This window comes from Cydia strobilella, chromosome 8 (genome assembly GCF_947568885.1).
Source record: "Cydia strobilella chromosome 8, ilCydStro3.1, whole genome shotgun sequence".
Classification (NCBI taxonomy): domain Eukaryota; kingdom Metazoa; phylum Arthropoda; class Insecta; order Lepidoptera; family Tortricidae; genus Cydia; species Cydia strobilella.
In genome coordinates, this window is record NC_086048.1 from 336725 (window position 1) to 355233 (window position 18509).

At 37.7% G+C, this 18509-nt stretch overlaps 1 protein-coding gene across 4 annotated transcripts; it reads right to left on the bottom strand.

Moving 5' to 3' along the window:
• Positions 1 to 2142: 2142 nt before the first annotated feature.
• On the bottom strand, positions 2143 to 15443 carry LOC134743428 (zinc finger protein 1). 4 transcript variants are annotated; one of them, XM_063676822.1, is made up of 4 exons: positions 15280 to 15443; positions 7964 to 8124; positions 5484 to 7512; positions 2143 to 5187 (listed from the first exon to the last, which is right to left on the bottom strand). In XM_063676822.1, the coding sequence occupies exons 1-4, from the start codon at positions 15413 to 15415 to the stop codon at positions 4994 to 4996; spliced, it is 2520 nt and encodes an 839-aa protein (XP_063532892.1). In that variant the 5' UTR covers positions 15416 to 15443; the 3' UTR covers positions 2143 to 4993. The 4 variants fall into 4 exon arrangements, with proteins under 4 accessions (XP_063532892.1, XP_063532889.1, XP_063532893.1 ...); XM_063676819.1 differs by having other exon boundaries at positions 7946 to 8124; XM_063676823.1 differs by lacking the exon at positions 15280 to 15443 and adding an exon at positions 14625 to 14783 and having other exon boundaries at positions 7946 to 8124.
• Positions 15444 to 18509: the final 3066 nt, after the last annotated feature.

The window sequence follows — 18509 nt, forward strand, 5'->3', positions numbered from 1 at the left end:
TACCAAATTTCAGCTTCCTAGTATTTCAGGAAGTACCCTAAAGGTTTTGATGATCATCAGTGACTGAGTGAATGAGTGACAAAATCGGGGTTTTTTTAGATACGAATTAAATCTAAAGTATAAAAGCTAAGTACTTCAAAATTTTCATGCTTAATACACAATAACATAATATAGCTAAACATCATATCCCGAGAATTTTGTTTATCTGGTACAATCCAAACCCAAGTTATGAGGGTTCAAAAAAACGACGAAGCGCTTCGAGAAAAGGTACCTAGGTCCCTTGCTCTTCGCTTTGCTCGTCTTTGCAGTTTTGCAGGGGCACTACCGTGCCCCCAGACTCATACCTTTCTTTTAGGAGCAAGGACATGTAGTCATGTACTACCGTAAAACAACGACAGTGTGATTCTCTCTGTCTATGTTCGAAATGAGGCTGTCTTGAGCTAACTATAACTATAAGTATAGGGTGGGCCAGTGATAAATTCATTTATCATTAGCCCACCCTATATTAATGTTTTACAGTACAGAGGCCCATTTAGATGGAGACAGATTATTGATATTATACATTACATTATTTATTTATTTACACAGTTCTAAGAAGAGAAATACACCTACGTTACATTATGCTCAGTTTTACATATAACTAAAACAGCGTGACTTGGTGTAAGAAGCGTTCCAAAATCACCCCACTCTGTGTGATTTCGTACTTATTGTTCTGAGATTTTTCCATGATTTTACATATAAAAAATTAATATATTTACCTTAATTTACAATATATCACAGTCTTAATTTATTCCTATGATGTAATTAATTATTTTTCACTAAATATCCTATAGAGAATAATGAAAATATATATAACTTGGAAACGGAACGCTTCTCTTACGTGTCAAATTTAAAAAGTGACAGTTCGAAATTAGAGCGCGCCAGACGTTTTAGTACTGCAAAATTTATTTGATTAATTTATTCTTTTTGAGCTAAAATAGCTAAATATGTTGCAAAATAAGGTTTTTAGTGTTTAGTATCGAGTGTCAATCTTATGAAATTAAATCTTGAATAAAAATGAAAATTTTTTATATAGATCAGCTTCCCTTTTTCTCTGGTAAGTAATGTAAGTATTCTTTAAATTTTAATGCGTGTGATCGTGCAGTATTATAGCATGTAACATAATTACTTGTTTTAGTTTCCTACATTTACGCAATTCTTTTAACTAGTTCATTACTTAGAATACATTTAAATGTGGAAATATTACTGCCTTGGCTGAGACTTGAACTCATGGCCTCTGGATCACGGACTCCAGCACTCTGCGAAATGAGACGCAGACGTTCCTGCTTGTTAAAAATTAATTTAGTTCATTACTTGTGTTGTTCTGTGCCACTGTGCATATAGAGTTGGATAAGTGTGACCACTAGGCCTATATACCCAGACAGGGTTTCCTATCCAAGAAAATGATGATGAAACAATTAAATAGTAAAGCAAATAACCTGAGATGGAAAAAAACAGCTTTAAAAATAATAATAATAAGTGTGACCACTGACCACTGTAGTGGATTGAATTTTATATTTTTTGACAAGTATCAGAATGCAGTACTTATATTCTTAATTATTACTTTGAATGGATACTTTGTATTCAGTTTGTAAATTGACCTACTTATATGTACCAGGAGTTTGCCCTCTTCAGGGGAATTCTATTATTTATTATTTACTAGCTTTTGCCCGCGACTTCGTCTGCGTGGACTTAGTAACAGTAGCTAAAGTATGTATAGCGCCTGGAAAAATTCTCATAGCAATCATTCAATTTGAGCATATTATGCACACAAATTAGCAGGCACTTAATTAATGATCTCAATTCCACCCCACTTTTTACTTTCTTAAGGGATGATTTTCGGGATAAAAACTGTCCTATATCGTTCTCAGGGACTCAACGTATCTCTATGCCAAATTTCATCTAAATCGATTTAGCGATTTAAGCGTGAAGAGGGAACACACAAACAGAAAGACAGACAGACAGACTTTCGCATTTACAATATTAGTATGGATTGTTACCATAGCTTTTAGTGAAATCACACCTAGCATTCTAAGAAAAGCGTTTCTTGCGTTGGGGAAGACGCTTCAAATAAAAAAAATAAAACAGAACTTTTGCACTGAATTGTCAATATATATAATTTTAATATTCATAAATTCAATATACATTATAATATCAAGTAAAATGAATTACTATAATTTATATAGGTAATATTTTAACACATGTTAATCTATGGGTAAGTTTAACAATCTAGAGTAGGTACTTATTATTAACAAATGATCGGCAACCGGCCTGAGCTCTCGCTCCCATACATCCATACATACAATACAACAAACACAATATGGCAATAGGAATTCACATTGGCTTATCATTACCACTAAACCTATTGTGGACTCACAAAGGAAGAAATACTTTTGTCGCAATAATGATTGCACAATTAGTAAACATTGCCACAGTACATATGCCATTCCATGTAAAAATAAAATTTCACTTACAACTTTATGTATAAAATTATTTTAAGTCTTAAATATTTTTGGCACAAAACTAAAACTAACTATAAAAACTAAATGTGATGGGATTCTATATGGTACAAGTCCGCATCGAGCTAACACGTAACTAATCTTTGGTTTCCCTAGCCCACCAGGTGATTTGGAAATCACTTCTCCAACGTCAAATTATAATTACATAAAACTAAACTAGAATTAGGTATGATAAAACATGAAATCTTTCAAACGGGCTTTATTTAATTTAACACATTTTGAAGTAATCTAATTTAAACTGTTGTGAGACATACTAACATTAAATTATTTCACGGTTTAGACTCACTTGTTTTAGTCACTCGCGCGACATGTTTCGGAGAGCCTAGGTCTCTTTTCTCAAGCACTAATAGTGTGAGCAGTGTTCACGACGACCATGTATTGCGTACTGTAGCACACCGCGTCGCTAACTGCGCGCGCGCCGAGAAAGCCGGGAAAGGAGACCTAGGCTCTTCGAAACATGTCGCGCGAGTGACTAAAACAAGTGAGTCTAAACCGTGAAATTGTTTAACATTTTGAAGTACATTGAAAATCAATTAAAACAGGTACACTTTGCTCAAAAAAAATTCAAAATGTACCTATCATAATTGATCTTTGATTATTAGTACCATAGTTACATCAATAAAATGATAAAGATGTCTTATCAACATTGCCTGGGGTTAAAATACTGTTTTTAATAACAATGTTGTGGCTCCAATGTTTCATGAATTTTGATGGTGTTCAAATACTGTGATAATTTCTAATGTAGGTAAATACTAAAGTATAAAGTAACTATATACTGTTCGTTATTCATTATTGTAATTCGTTGCTTTGAAACCTTTCAGAAAAATTGAGTCTACTTACTATATTAGAACATATAGAAATAATTATTAGGTTTCTAAATATCTCTAATTTAATGTTTTTTGCTTAGGAACTTTCTGTTCTATTATACTGCTGTAGGGTGATCATTTTTAGGGTTTCATACCCAAAGGGTAAAAACGGGACTCTATTACTGAGACTCCACTGTCCGTCTGTCTGTCTGTCTGTCCGACTGTCTGTCACCAGGCTGTATCTCATGAACCGTCATATTAAAATTGATGAAGATGATGTATTTCTGTTGCCGCTATATAACAACAAATACTAAAAACAGAATAAAATAAATATTTAAGTAGGGCTCCCATACAACAGACGTGATTTTTTTGCCGTTTTTTGCGTAATGGTACGGAACCCTTCGTGCGCGAGTCCGACTCGCACTTGGTCGGGTTTTTAGAATTCGGTTCTTAAAGCACTTAATAAGTGAAATAAAACTTAATTAAGTACATTTCAAAATGGCGGTTTTGGTTTAATTGTAAATCTCATTAATAACTACATTAAATTATTATCCAAATATATTTTACCGCAGTATTAAAATAAATTAAACGGCGCTACGGAGGTAGTGAAGACAGAACCTTGAATTAGTTTACTGAGTAAAATCGTTGTGAAACCTTATCAGAGTTTAAGAATAGGTAGAGTTTAATTATAGTATATTTAATAATCGAAATCGTTTATTATTGTCACCATATTCATTGTGTCAGATGCGGCAGGAGAAGCCACAAACGGACTTAAGAGAGCAAGCGAGCATATGTACAGATAACTCTTACAATATTTACAACACGAATTATTTACACGTTACATGCTAATCTTTGGACTAATCGAAAGAGTTTTTTAAACACAGCAGAGATCCCATAGGAGTATTATGGAATGCTTAAGACTTATTTAAGATTGAATCTATCTAAAGTATTACGAGAACCTTAAACTATTGTTTATAAAATTTATTTTCGTAACAGGGTAGGCTTTAGGCCTATTAGACGCCCAGGCCTTAGTTAGTGCCTTCGTCGGCTGTCGGTCAACAGTTTTCGCGACACGTAGGTACTCTGTTGTACGTATATTGTTTAGTTATATACATAGTAGTGGTAATACGAGGAAAATAATGAATATTAGTGTTATAACTCTAGAATATTGTCATCACATGGGCAGCGGCGTGGGCCGCGGGCCTGCGTTCGCGTCGCGATCCTACAAATAAACTTTAAACAGAACATCTAGCTTATTACATATTTATATATGGCAATAATATAATAAATATAAAGAAGAACAACATTACATTTATCGAGTATTATGCTACAGGTACCGGCCTTTGGTATTTGGCACATAAAACTATAGTATAATTTTAAAGAGTTAAAATGTTAACGCGATAAAATTTTTTGGCATTAGCATGGCACATTCCTTTGGTATATTTGGCACTATACAATATAAATAGGGGATTCGAACTCTACCGTATAAAAATATGACGTTGAGCAATATTAATTAACTTCGAAACGAAAATACCGGGCGACGAATACTTGAGTATTATGATTATTATGCAGTATGGCATCACGCTGTGAGGTGAATTAAGTAAGCAGCGTGGTTGAGAGTTGCGAGACCTAGTCCCGGTAGGGTTTGCAAATGGCGAAGCGGTGGTTCATGTGCTGGGAGTAGGAGCCGGAGTGCGAGAACTTCTTGAGGCACTTGCAGCACTGGAACGGCTTCTCGCCGGTGTGCAGCCGCTTATGCTCCGTCAGATGGTGCTTGTGTTTGAAGGCTTTCGGACACTCCACGCACTTGTACGGTCGCTGACCTGCGCAACAAACAAACAATGATTAGTAACCAATGCTGAAGAGCGAAGAGCTAATATTGTCTTCGGATACCGCGATAGTTACTCATGAAATAAAACTATGAAAACGGATTATATCGCGTATAATGAACTTTAAATACATCCCGACGTTGTTGGCTGAAGAGCTATAGTTCTGAATTCCGCCTACAAATGCTTTATATACCTACCTAATTTAAAATATTGGTCTAATAATTTTATATAATTACTCACATAATATCAGAAACACTAGGTAAATGATTGAAATGGGTAAAGAGCCTCACCTGAGTGTTCGTACTTGTGCCGCGCGAGCGAGCTCTGTTTAACGAAGGTCTTGTCGCACTGGTCGCATACGAACTGGCCCTCGCCCTCCTTAAACTCCATCTTCAGCTTATTCTTCTTAAGTACCGGCCCTTCGTCGTCATAGTCGTTATGGGCAAGCATCTCCTCTCCCCACAGCGGTCGCTCGTACGACGGACTTAGCCCAGGCGCGCGCCCGTCCATGTGCATATTAAGGATAGGCGACCGGGTATTCGCCATGTCGTTGTATTGTAACAGCTTGTCCATCGGTATTGTAGGGTTTAGTTTCTGAGCTAGAGGCCGTTTCTGGGCTCCTAACTCCCCCGGCGACGGCGACAGGCGGAAGTCTGTGAAGGACGATGAAGAACAATTGGAATGTGGGTACGTGTTCAAGTAGTTGTTGCGGTGGGGCGTCGTGCTGCGCGAGGATTTCTGGCTCAGGTTGACCGCTTCCTCGGAGTCGGAATGTGTGACGGAAATGCTGCAGGGCGACGGCGATGGACTCGACGTCACTGACGCGCTCTTTTTGGTCGACAGATCTAATGGCTGGTCGTACACTGCTACGGTCTGTGTCATTCTTCGAACCCTCGCCCTGTTATTTTGGAACCAGACTTGCACTACTCTATTATGAAGACCGATTTCTTGAGCGATCTTTTTGAATTCCTCGCGTTTTGGTTGAGGGTTAATAGCGTAGTGTTGTTTCAGAATCGCCTGCTGCTCATCGGTTAAGTTGGTTCGAACTCTGATTTTCCGGGCGTCATCATGAGTGGAGTTTTTCTCGTCGCGGCCTTCCCTTGTGAAATCTTCGTCCTCGCTGGCACTGACTCCGCTTTGGACGGATGCCCGCATTTCAGCTTCTAGTCTATTGAGCGCTACCGTTTCTTCAACCTGTGCCGCCAATCCCTCGTGCTTTCTAAATGTCAATAAATTTCCACAGTACGCCTTCTCGTGGTCTAATAAATCGCTTTTATTTCTGAAAATAGCGTTGCATTTTAAACATTTGTGTAAATCGTCGGGCTCGTCTTTGATGATGACGTGCGGGGTCGGCGGCGACTCTATGCTCGGGCAAACGCTCCCCGACATAGGAGACATCTTTTCCATATTAGCTCTGAAGAAATGTTTAGTTACTGATGCGCTAACGGATTCTAATATCGTGTTGAAAGATTGGTTGTTGTCGGCTTCCGGGCCATTATTGTTTAAGGGGACGGTATCTAAGTTACGAGTGGGTGATCTCAGATCACATTCTCGTTCCTCACGTTCTTTTTTAATAGAGACTGCCTCTTCATCTTCGATGTCCATAACTAGTTCAGCGCTTCCCTCTGAGCGCTTATCGTCTTCTTCAGTCACTTCTTCGATCATGTCCTCGGGATCCGTTGGATGGGGGCTCCGTTTCGGGCTCATAGGATTTTCTATTTTACTTTGGTAGTATTGCGATGACGCGAGTTGCTCAAGTAACTGGGTAAGTGGCGCCGGGAAGCTGTAAGGGGCGATGCCATTCGCTGGGCTCATGGGCATACCGGGAGGCATGTAGAATGGCATTCTGCCGAGCGGCGAGCGATGGAAGCCGTTGTCTTGTGACATGTTGGCAAAGAACGCTGCCTCGTTGTATTTGGGAAGGATTGGTAGGAAGGAGCTTCCATTAGGGGCGATGTTATTATTTAATTGGCTAGCCATTGCGTTGGCGCGCTTGCGTGAAGGGCTTCTGTCAGGGTTAAGTGCGGGGTTATTAGGCTTGATGCGGCCCATCTTGAGATTCATAACCAAACACTTCTTAGAAGTCATGTGCGAAGAGTAAGAGCCGGAATGCGAGAATTTCTTTCCGCAGTTGGCACATTCAAATGGCTTCTCTCCGGAATGTATGCGGAGGTGCTCTTTCAAATGGTGCTTAAACTTAAAGGCTTTGTCGCAGTCGTTGCATTTGAACTTGCGAAGGTTCGCGCTCTCATCGTGGCTTATCATATGCCGCTGCAGTCGGTATACATTTGCGAAGCTTTTGTGGCAGATTTTGCAGGCCTGTTGACAATACGAGCTTAGTTAGTTTTACAGTAGCTATGGTCTAAATTATTTCAAAACTACAGTTTTTTTTACAGTACAGTCAATTCCCAGTCATCATTGAAAGAGAGATATTTGCAGAATCGCTTTGTGAATTTGTATTTTACCTACACACAAATAAAATATAAAGGTACCTATAACATTCTATCGGTGCAAGTATCCCTAAAACTTTCGATTTCGAGAAATCATATCTGTTTTTACGAGTATTTCGCTTATGACCGCATTAGTGAAATCTATGGATTCTTATAGCGATTCATAAACATATTTGAGAGTGAGTATTGGGCAAAAACTTTTAATTACGGCAATCATATGTTTTGAAGCCGCTAAAATGGACTGCGAAAGACTGTTAAGTTACATAGCGACTCATAAGAGGCAGTATATACAATGCACTAACATATTTGACAGTATCCACCTGAGTGTTGGGCGAGTGCAGGGTCTCGTGGCGCTCAAGCTGCTCTCTCGTGGGGTAGGCGCCGCGGCACTGGCTGCAGGAGAACGGCCCGCCCGGGCCCAGCGGGGAACCGCGGTCCTCCTCATCGTCCGGGGGCTTGCTCTCGCCCGCGAGAGGGCGGACTGTAACAAGCGAGAAATATATTTAGCATCTATTATGAACAATATGAACCTAAGAAACATTTAAGTATTTTGATTTGAGAGTCACAAACGCAGTCGCCGCTATATGTATAATCGAAGTTACGCTCTTATTTTAAAACTACACGCTGCTGTATTTAGAGAACACCAGACATACATTTTATACCTAAATTTATGTCTGGTGTTCGTTTTCGTTGTTAAAATTTGCAATGGGTATAGAAAAATAGACCAAGTAGAAGTTGTAGGTATAAGTGTTTTGTAACTTAATTATTTCTTATCATACTACTTATAGGTATATAGGTAAATTGAAAACTGGAATAGATACTGCGTACTGAAGAAAAAGTGACCAAGTCCTTTTAGTATGACATTTATTAGAGTTTACTATCTTACACTTTTCACAAGTCTATTTTTCTAGGCCGAAATCAAATACCTAGTAAGAGACAGATTAAACTTTTAACCATCAATTCAACCATCGATTCAGCTTAAATTGTTATTAAGAGACATTAATATTTAATGAACAAAACGCATACATATTATGTAATGCATTAATTTGGTTCTCACTAGAAGTTTTCGGTCATTACATGTCGCAAAAGCTAGTGATACCAGGTTTGTCTCTTTTCGATTCTATGTAATGGCATTAAGGTTCAAAAGTGACAAACTCTTAAAATTCCGTGACTGTACATAGGATTAAATTTAATTGCCCTAATTAAAAAGTTGCTCTCGTAAAGAATAGTCAAGACAATGGGAGCGATAATCCAATGTCATTGACGCCATATTTGCCGTTTAATTATCGTTAATTACACTACACTGCAAACATGACAGCGGCTGTGCGGCACGATCCCCGTGTAGTACGCATCATAAAAGCCCAATTGGAAACAATACAATCGTGTTGTCGACGATTAAAATTATCGCGGACACCTTTACGGCGGCGTTGTAAAAACAAACACGGCAACAATTCAATTTGGAGTCGGTTATTTCGGTAATACGGCCCATTTTCCCGCGTAATAACGTTTTTAAAAGCACCGCTGGCGGGCGCGCCTCGTAAATCAAATATAATAAAGAGCAAAACAACGTTCGGACGTATTAATTAGATCGAGCGTCGCTGTATGCTGCGAGTTACGGTGCAAGCTGCTGGGTTACCAGTGCTTTCCATACACAGGCACTGTTCAGGTGAACCAGAATAACTACAACTTCTATCCATACCAAACGCGTAATCAAAAAGCGTATTTTATACTAGTTCTGAACTTTGGCCTCTGCTTTTGGAATAACGTTAACTGCACGCAAGCTGGCCGTAATCCGCGATCGGACACCGGTATTGAATTTTAGAAAATACGGCCTCGTAAACCGACCGTTCCCCTTTACGGGCGAGGTGATAGTGAATACCTAAATAAAGCGTTTCTAAACATAAATGATAGCGCAAATAGCGCAATATCTACCGTACATTCGGCTTATTGAATGGACGGTTACTAACACATGATGTTCGGAATAGTAACTTAGATAAATCATTTATTTGGCAGCTGCGATACACAAAATAAATTTACAAACACGACAACAGAAAAAATAAGCGGTTTTGACTTATTTACAATATTAGTGGTGGTAATTGCTATAGCTGTTTCAAATTTTAGGTATCTACATCTACGTCAAACGGTATTTGAGAAAAACGCATTTAACTGATTTGCAAGACCAAAGTGATCCCAAATTTAATTATTACACTAGCAAAGAAAATAGCTTAATAAAAATGAGACAGAAAAGAGTATGTACAGAAGTAAAATTTAATAAAAGTAGGTACAAACTGTGCGCGTTGCAGCAGGACAAAAGGGTCACGGCTCAGTTATATGCTTCGTTCTTTCGAGCAAAGCACTGCACCAAGAGTCTAAACAAGTAGAATTTATATTATATACTTTTTTAGGTATTACGATGATACTTGCGTTTAATCATAAAATATAAAGTAGGTAAGGTGCCTGTTTACTGTTGCATCAGTGTACAAGATGCCTTGATACGTTTCAGTAGCGTGTGGGTATTGCCAAAGTATGAAGTACTTCTAGTTATTCATATTAGCGATTTTCAAAACTATCCCGTGGTCCAAGTTACCCCAATGCACCTTACTAAACTACTTACTATAAAGATCTATTTATATTGTATCATTCTATTTTAAACAACTAACCACAACCTAACTTATTTATTAAGTATATTTAAGTATTTCAATTTTAACTTTTGCCCGCATACGTTTTAACCCCTTACTTCATGTCATAAAGAATTATTTGTTGAAAATTGAACTTTAATAGCTATCAATAGAGATGAATATTTTAACAGTCAGGTACCTTATGGCTGCATATGCAGTAACGGGTAAAACAGTATAAATAAGTTGCCCATACTCTACCTATTTCGAATTTCGCGTAAAATCTTTTAAATACATTTTCCTCTCCTAAAATAAAATAAAAATGATTTTATTAAGTTCATTTACTACTTATAAATCCGCACTTAACTGTCTATTTTTTAAATCATGAATTACATATATTATCAAACTAATTCAAAATTCAAACACGCTTCGTGTGAGCAAGAACGGGAGGAATAGTTCCGCTACTCGCCAACAGATGGCGCTGGGAGTCCCGCCGCGCGTAGCTCTACGGCCGAAATAAAGTTCAAACAAGATTCGAACAAGTCGTTATTTGCTTATAAAATCAACTCGATTTACAATAATACATGCCTTGTTTTTGGTTATGTATAAATACGTGTGTAATAAACTAATAAATCCTTAAGGTATTTGGTAAGATATATTAAAGCTATCAATAAATACATAAATACGAATGCAGATTCTTTAATGACGTATTTTTTGAACAATTATTTTGTTTCGTTTAAGTAGGTACCTACCTACTACTATGAAATGCGAAGTAAAGTTGTCCTTAACTCTACAATGTGTCTGAAATAGTAAGTATTCAATTAAATGAGACAATTTTTTCATTAAAAAACCCAAATAAAACCGTTTATATTTTATTGCTCTTAAGTATTTATTAAAAGAAAACGATTGTTTTATATACGTTGTATGCCAAACTTGCCAAAGCCAACTGCTACCTACATAATACATAACACAATTTATAAAACACCAGGCCCATTTTTTCATTCGCCACCCGCTATAAATCGCATTAGAATTCACATAAAACATGTCAACATGTAGGTAGAACGGATAAAACACCTACGTCGTGTAATCTGCGCACGGGCATACGGGCAAGTGCGTCCGTTAACCGCTGATAAAAAACCTTACGCACACTACGAAGTCTCGCTTCCTATTGCCTGTTAGAGTAAATAACAATTATCACACGCACACAAACGCGCAGATAAGAGCCCGTTTGTTGGACGTTGATTGGTCGCACCTGTGTCGGTGAAAAAACTCCGCCTGCCAGACACCATGTTGTAACGTCTCGGGAATTGTAATTGCGCGCTGAGAGAACTATCGAATTGTTTGGACGCGCGCTATTTGTTCAATTGTAGTGCGCTTCTGTTTTATGATCTGCGGTCGGCTTTGTTGTTCTAACCGTAGTATTTTTACACCGAAAGGACGTCCGTGTTAGGAACATTACGGCACATGTTTCACGTCTTTGTTTTCTCTGAGGCCAGCAACTTGTAATTTTGCGGATATGGTTCTGCGTCTCTTTTGTTTTTCGATTAGCAAAACGGTTCTCTTTGGAGATTCATTACCTTTTTTTATTGTTCCTATATTACATTTATATTCTATTTATTTTTATTCTATTATATTTGTTTATTGTTGTGTTGTTATTGTTTTTTTTTAATTTTATATTTCGTAGTTTTGACATTGTATATTTTTATTTTGGATTTGTAAGTATTTACTTACCTACTCTTATTTTAATTGTAATGACAATCCTTATTGGAGCTACAATTTGATTTTATTTATAATAGTTAAAAATACCTATTACGATTATTATTTTTATTTTTAATTTGATAATCATGATATAAATTAGTATATTTTTGACATCAATGCAAACGTATTAGGTATGCACCTAATGGTCTATCATAAAGGAAAGGTTGATGATAAACTAGTTTTTACACGAATAGGTATTTGGCGCTAATAGGTGAAAAAGTATGGTTATGGATTTATTGTAGGTACCTAAAAGTAATTAGGTAGGTGAGTATAACATCCAAAGCGCTTATCTGAAATGTACAGGAAATGCACGGGTTATTTACCTAGTAATGAGGCAGGACGTATATTTCTACCTACGCAAGGAAATGCCATTGATAACGGTGCCAAAGTCTAAATAACAATGCCACTAAAGTCGTCACAATTAATATCCACACACATTTTGTGAATAAGATGATACTAATAATTCTTATAACATCACACACACTAAAGTATATATTAGGCTACAAAACTTCTAAAATACCTTTTTTACTTCTTAATAGATACCTAATAGTTATATGTCTAAACTATACTCATAATATTCATCTTTTATATCCGTAAAATAATTAAGAAAAAATTATTGCTTTGATACGAAAATACCTACTGTAGGTAATGAGATGAATTAAAAGTATTATTTTCTCACCGTTTACAAAACTGACAGAATAGTGAAGGAAGGTAATAGAATGAAAGTTCATTCAATAAAGTGTGAATAATCCCATAGAATTACTACACATATGGAAATTAGTGTTAGTAGGTACGTTTTTTTACCTACAGGAATTTTACATTTTTTTTATACTACGTCGGTGGCAAACAAGAATACGGCCCGCCTGATGTTAAGCAGTCTCCGTAGCCTATGTACGCCTGCAACTCAAGAGGAGTAACATGCGCGTTGCCGACCCTAATACCGCACCTTCGTTGAGCTCTCTGGCAACCTTACAATACAATGAAAACATTCCTCTAAAATAAGGACAATATCCATCTATTGGTGATGATCACGTTATTCTTATATAGTTCTATTTCAGATACTATCTTCCCTATATTATTTCCAGCATCCGTTACCTATTCGATTCATCCATCAATGACTCACACACGTGATCGGTAACGCTGTGTTTGGCGAGCGATTACCGCGTTTGCTTGTCGCCGTTAATTTTGTTTGTGCTTTAAACTCCATAAATAGGCGATTAGCGGAGCACCTATTGACGAAGCTTACATTTACACTGATAACAACGCCATTTCTAATGACTTGTTTTCCTGGTAGCTTAACTCACTTAATGCACTGATATTATTTGTTAATGAGTTGGGTGATGTGATAAATTCGATAAAAACTTTCAGCGACAAAATCAAAACCACTTTCAATAATCACCAAATACATATTAAAAATGCCGTTTGAACGTAACTGATTTTAGGAACATGAAAAATATCTAACATTTAGATAGGTTTACAGGTTAGATTATCGGTAACCGTTTCACATCATTCTAACGTTTTAACATACGCGACAATTTGCACAATTTAGGCATGCAGCAAACATTTTATTCTACATGAATGAACACTTTTTTTCATGTAATGGCATGTCCAGCGGTCGGTAATGTTATTAAGCGCACAGCCCGGAAGCGGCCGCTCCACGGAAAACGATAAAACGAACTTGCACTAATTTATTCATACGTTCCACGAACTTTCTCATCTCAACGCACTGTACTGTATTAACCGGCCCTATTATTTCTATATCCACTCCAGACAGGCGGCACTCAAAGAAGAAGAAATAAAAAGTAAGAGAAAAAGCAAAATGAATTAAAACAACATAATCATTTACGTTTTAAGACGGTGAAAGCGAGCGGGTTCCCCTCCACAAACGAAACTTTCTTTCAAGTCTGTGTGTACCTGTTCCCGATTCTCAAGTGGATGAATTATATCCCGAGGGACCGAGGGGAGATTACCGAACACGAAGGTTACTTCTAATGAAGATGTGCTCGAGTTTTATTTTTAATGCGGCTGAGGTGATATCATTCTCACCTGATTTTCTAAGGGGGGAACTTTGCTGTAAAATTTTTACTTCTCTTTAATTTACGCTCGTTTCAACTTTACAAAACACAAGTCATTAAAGAACAATTTTATACCTAACTTTTATTCCATTTTGGGGATTAAAAAAGTATTTATGACTGTAGACTGTGCACAATTGAATATTCTTCTAATAGAGCAGTCGCGAGTTGCACAATAAAATAATAACAAGAATAGAACATTCGGTAAAGTCAATAAACAGATAGAAAATGCAAATAAAAACAAAAAGAAAGGAAGCTTACTTAAGGCCGCGAGCCGCCTGGCGGAGGTGGTGGATGTCGGGACTTGCTTACTCCTCATGTCCGCAAGCCAACCGGCCGCCAAGCATTCGTACAAACCGCCAACTCCCATAAGAGGGCTCTGCACTTTCATGGAGCGACACCTCTGTTCACACACTACCCGCGATACGCACTTCGCGTGGACACTGCGTTATCTATCTACTACACGGAGATATCACAGCCTCCGCTGACGTCAGCGGGGTCGAGTCTCGGTTCTGCGGCACCGGCGCGCTACTCACATCGGCAGGCGCCCCACACGTTGGCCAGGCTCCACAGGCGGTACGAGTAGCTGTCACCATAGCACCCGAACATGCTCTCATCGGTTCTCGCGACCATGGCCCGCGCGCGCGGACTGACGTGCGAGCGGCGGCGCGGCGCGCGGCGGAATGAAGCGGCCCGCCTTCGCCCCGCCCTGCCTCCGCGCGTCCCGCGCCGCCCCTTCCCCCCACCTATACTTAATTAGTAGAGCTAGCACGGCACCGTGCACCGTGCCGCCGTGCGAGCTATCACCGGACTCGATAATGACACACACCGATTATATTATAACACCTCTGCACGCTCCTTTTTTTTTTAAACCGCTTATATACCGCCTCTACGATTGTTTATTTATATATTACGCTCGACGCTCCACCTTTCCATTGATGCTCTACCTGTCTCTATCTGCCAAAGTATCGCAACTCATACGAGACGAAGACGTAGTACCATTACTTTGGCATCTTTTTGTCGTACTCGTCGGTAATGATTATGACAAGTAATTATAACGCTTTACAAATACAACATTAATGTAGCGCTTTTATCACTGGGTAATTATGATACACCAAAAAAAATTTACGCTTAATCAATGAAAATAGTGTTGATGTTTCAATGAAATCACTATCTGGTCGGACGTCGTACCTTCCGCGCGAGGCCGATAAGCGGCGACGCGTGCAGGAACGAGCGGAGCAGCCGTTGCACTTTTAGTTCGGCTTTCGGTCACTAGATGGCGCTGGGAGTCTCGCGGCGCGTTAAACGCGGACGGATCTGCGGTCATCGTTATGTAGGCAATGGGACTACAAATGATTCTGATTTGTTATTGCTACGACTAGGTGCTATAAACGTTTAGCTAATCTTGTTTGCGCAATTATAATTGTTGTTGGTACATAGTGCAAATTTATTCAGTATTTATTTATGCTATCGCAGAGACATAATGGAATGTGCCATTTCGTACGACTAAGTTGAAATCTACGTCAACGTTACATAAATTAACGTAATGAAGCTTATGATAATGACATTAATGCATGTGTAGGTCACATATATATTACATAAATTATGTTATTTATACATATGTACTTAAGTGAAGTAACTTACCTAGTGCATCATAAACGCTGTATGCCGAGTATCTATACTGCTCGTTCGCCGTATAATGATAATACGCCATCATTTTGGCACACTTTTATATTCACCAATTTATTAAACAAAACCTTTTTTAGTTATTTAACTAATGTTTAATACATAATTAACAACACATAAAAAGTATTTTTTAATGTTAATTTCCTTGTATTTATTAATTATAAATAATAAAAGCCTACTTATGTTTTCCGGTATAATTTAACGCGCGAAGCAGGCGACCGTTTCGCGCTATGGTTTGCCTTGAACTGTGAATGGGGACTTGGTTTTCTAATTTTCAGCAAATTGAGTAGGCATTTTGCCGCGTATTATGCATGACTCAGTGTTTACTTACCTAACTATTAGTATATGAATATTTTAGCATTTGTTCTCCTCAGTAAGGGTACTTTCAGTAGTATAAATTTACGTTTGTAACAGCTATTTAAAAAAGCTCGCCTGAAAAAAAAAACAGTACAGTCTTTGACAAAGCTTTTTATTATAACGAAAAAATGAAAATGCAGAAGATTAGAAAAGTATTATGTATTTTATTTTGTGAATAATTTTATTTTAATATTATTATTTAGATGTTGCTATTAAAATCAATATTCATATAATATTATTTCTTTAATTGTAATACTGACGGTCAATGTATAGGTATGTACATTATTAATAAATATGAATAATACATGTTTTTTTATTTATTTTAGACTGTTCTATATTTGAACGATTATTAAAAATCTTATGATAGGTATTATAGGTAACCTATCAAGCCAAGTACTTACATGTTGTATCAAGCAGAAACGTCAGCGAACGATGCTATTAAGCTTATAAATAAATAAAAACCGGCCAAGTGCGAGTCGGACTCGCCCCCACGAGGGTTCCGTACTTTTTAGTACATATTTGTGTTATAGCAGCATCAGAAATACATCATCTGTGAAAATTTCAACTGTCTAGCTATCACGGTTCATGAGATACAGCCGGGTGACAGACAGACAGGCGGACAGCGGAGTCTAAGTAATAGGGTCCCGTTTTTACCCTTTGGGTACGGAACCCTAAAAAACATAACAACCCAACCCAACCGAAGACAGTGAATTTTTCGACTTAGTTTATTTCAAGCTTAGGTACCTACATATTGGTTGATAAAGTGTTTAATCAACTTTAAAGTTGACTCTCATATAGTTCTGTGATTGGTTGAATATTATTTTGTACCGAATTGTTAATAGTTAAGTAAAAAAATTGAAGTAAGTTCTGCAAAAACATTAAAACGACGGAACTCATTGTAAATCTCAAGACAAAAGCTATCGAGTGGCGGTAAAGCTATACTACCCTCATAAACTCTACCTCCAATTTACACAACCATCACATCCTAATTTAAGCTCTATGGCTTTATGTTTTAGAAAGTTTTTTGATTGCAGTTTCAGTGTCGGTTGTAAATTGTGTAACCTTTAGAGACAATAGCACCTTGTGCCACGTGTGTTACACGTGCGCGGGACCACCTCGACATTGTGGACGCATTGTCACTGCCGTCTTTGTCTTAGTTGATATACTGCGTCTATTTATAATTTATAAAAGTCGACGGTTGATGGAGCTAGGTAGAAACAGATGTGGACTGGCTATTATGTTCGTGGGATCGAGGTATGCAAGTAATTTATGTTGTTTCGGTAAATTGCGCTTGGACTTGAACAAGTATTGATTTAAATGTAGAATTGTCATGGTCCGAGACTTGTAATGTTATAAGCTCTACTATTAAAATATTCTTTTTTACACACAATTTAGAAGTAAATATTATGTCTTCTGTAACTTTATTAAATGTCTCTACCTATTATCGTACAGTTATATTATGAAGAACCTGTTGTATTCTTCTGTCAAGAATTCAAGATTAATAATTATATCTTTTGGGTTCCGTATTTTTAAATTGGGGAAAACTCACCTTACGAGTTACGGTGTAGGGTAGTTGTTTGACTAATTATACAACGGTTGGCTGTGTATAGAGGGGTATTAGTGCCTACACTTATGTATGGTAGCGAGCCAAGTGAATGCAGTAGAAATGAGAGCGTTGAGAAGTGTGTGTGGTGTGAGATTACAAGATAGAATTAGGAACATAGTGATAAGGGAAAAGTGTGGACTGAACGAAGATGTAGTGACAAAAATTGAGAAAGGTATGTTGAGATGGTTTGGACACGTGGAAAGAATGAGTAAAAGAATGTTAACAAAGAGAGTGTATAAGGGAGAGGTAGAAACGGGAGTTGAAAGGGGCAGACCTCGGCGGACTTTCTCTGATCAGATCGGGGAAATCCTGAAGAAAGGCCAGGTCAAGAGCACCCTAAACCGGCGAGCGTGTATGAGGAATGTTATGAAAGTGAAGGAAGCGAAAGAGGTATGTCAGGATCGTAGCAAGTGGAAATCTGTGGTCTCTGCCTACCTCTTCGGGAAATAGGCGTGATTACCTATATAATATGTATGTATGTAAATATTATGTTACTATAGACAAGTAACTAAAAGCTAACAGGTACGTAGTACCTACTTGTAGATGTAGAATTTTTTATATGCTTAAGTACCTATCTAATGTCATATATCTACCTAATGTAGATCTAGGTGTATTATGTACTATTGACAAATAGACGAGAGCCAATGACGCAGGTAGTTATTATAAGGAAATTATAAGGAAACAAATATACGTATTATTTAATTTAGTTTATCAAATCAGAGAAACTCGTAAAATACTAGTTAGACCTCCCGACCCGACCTCAGATACCCGA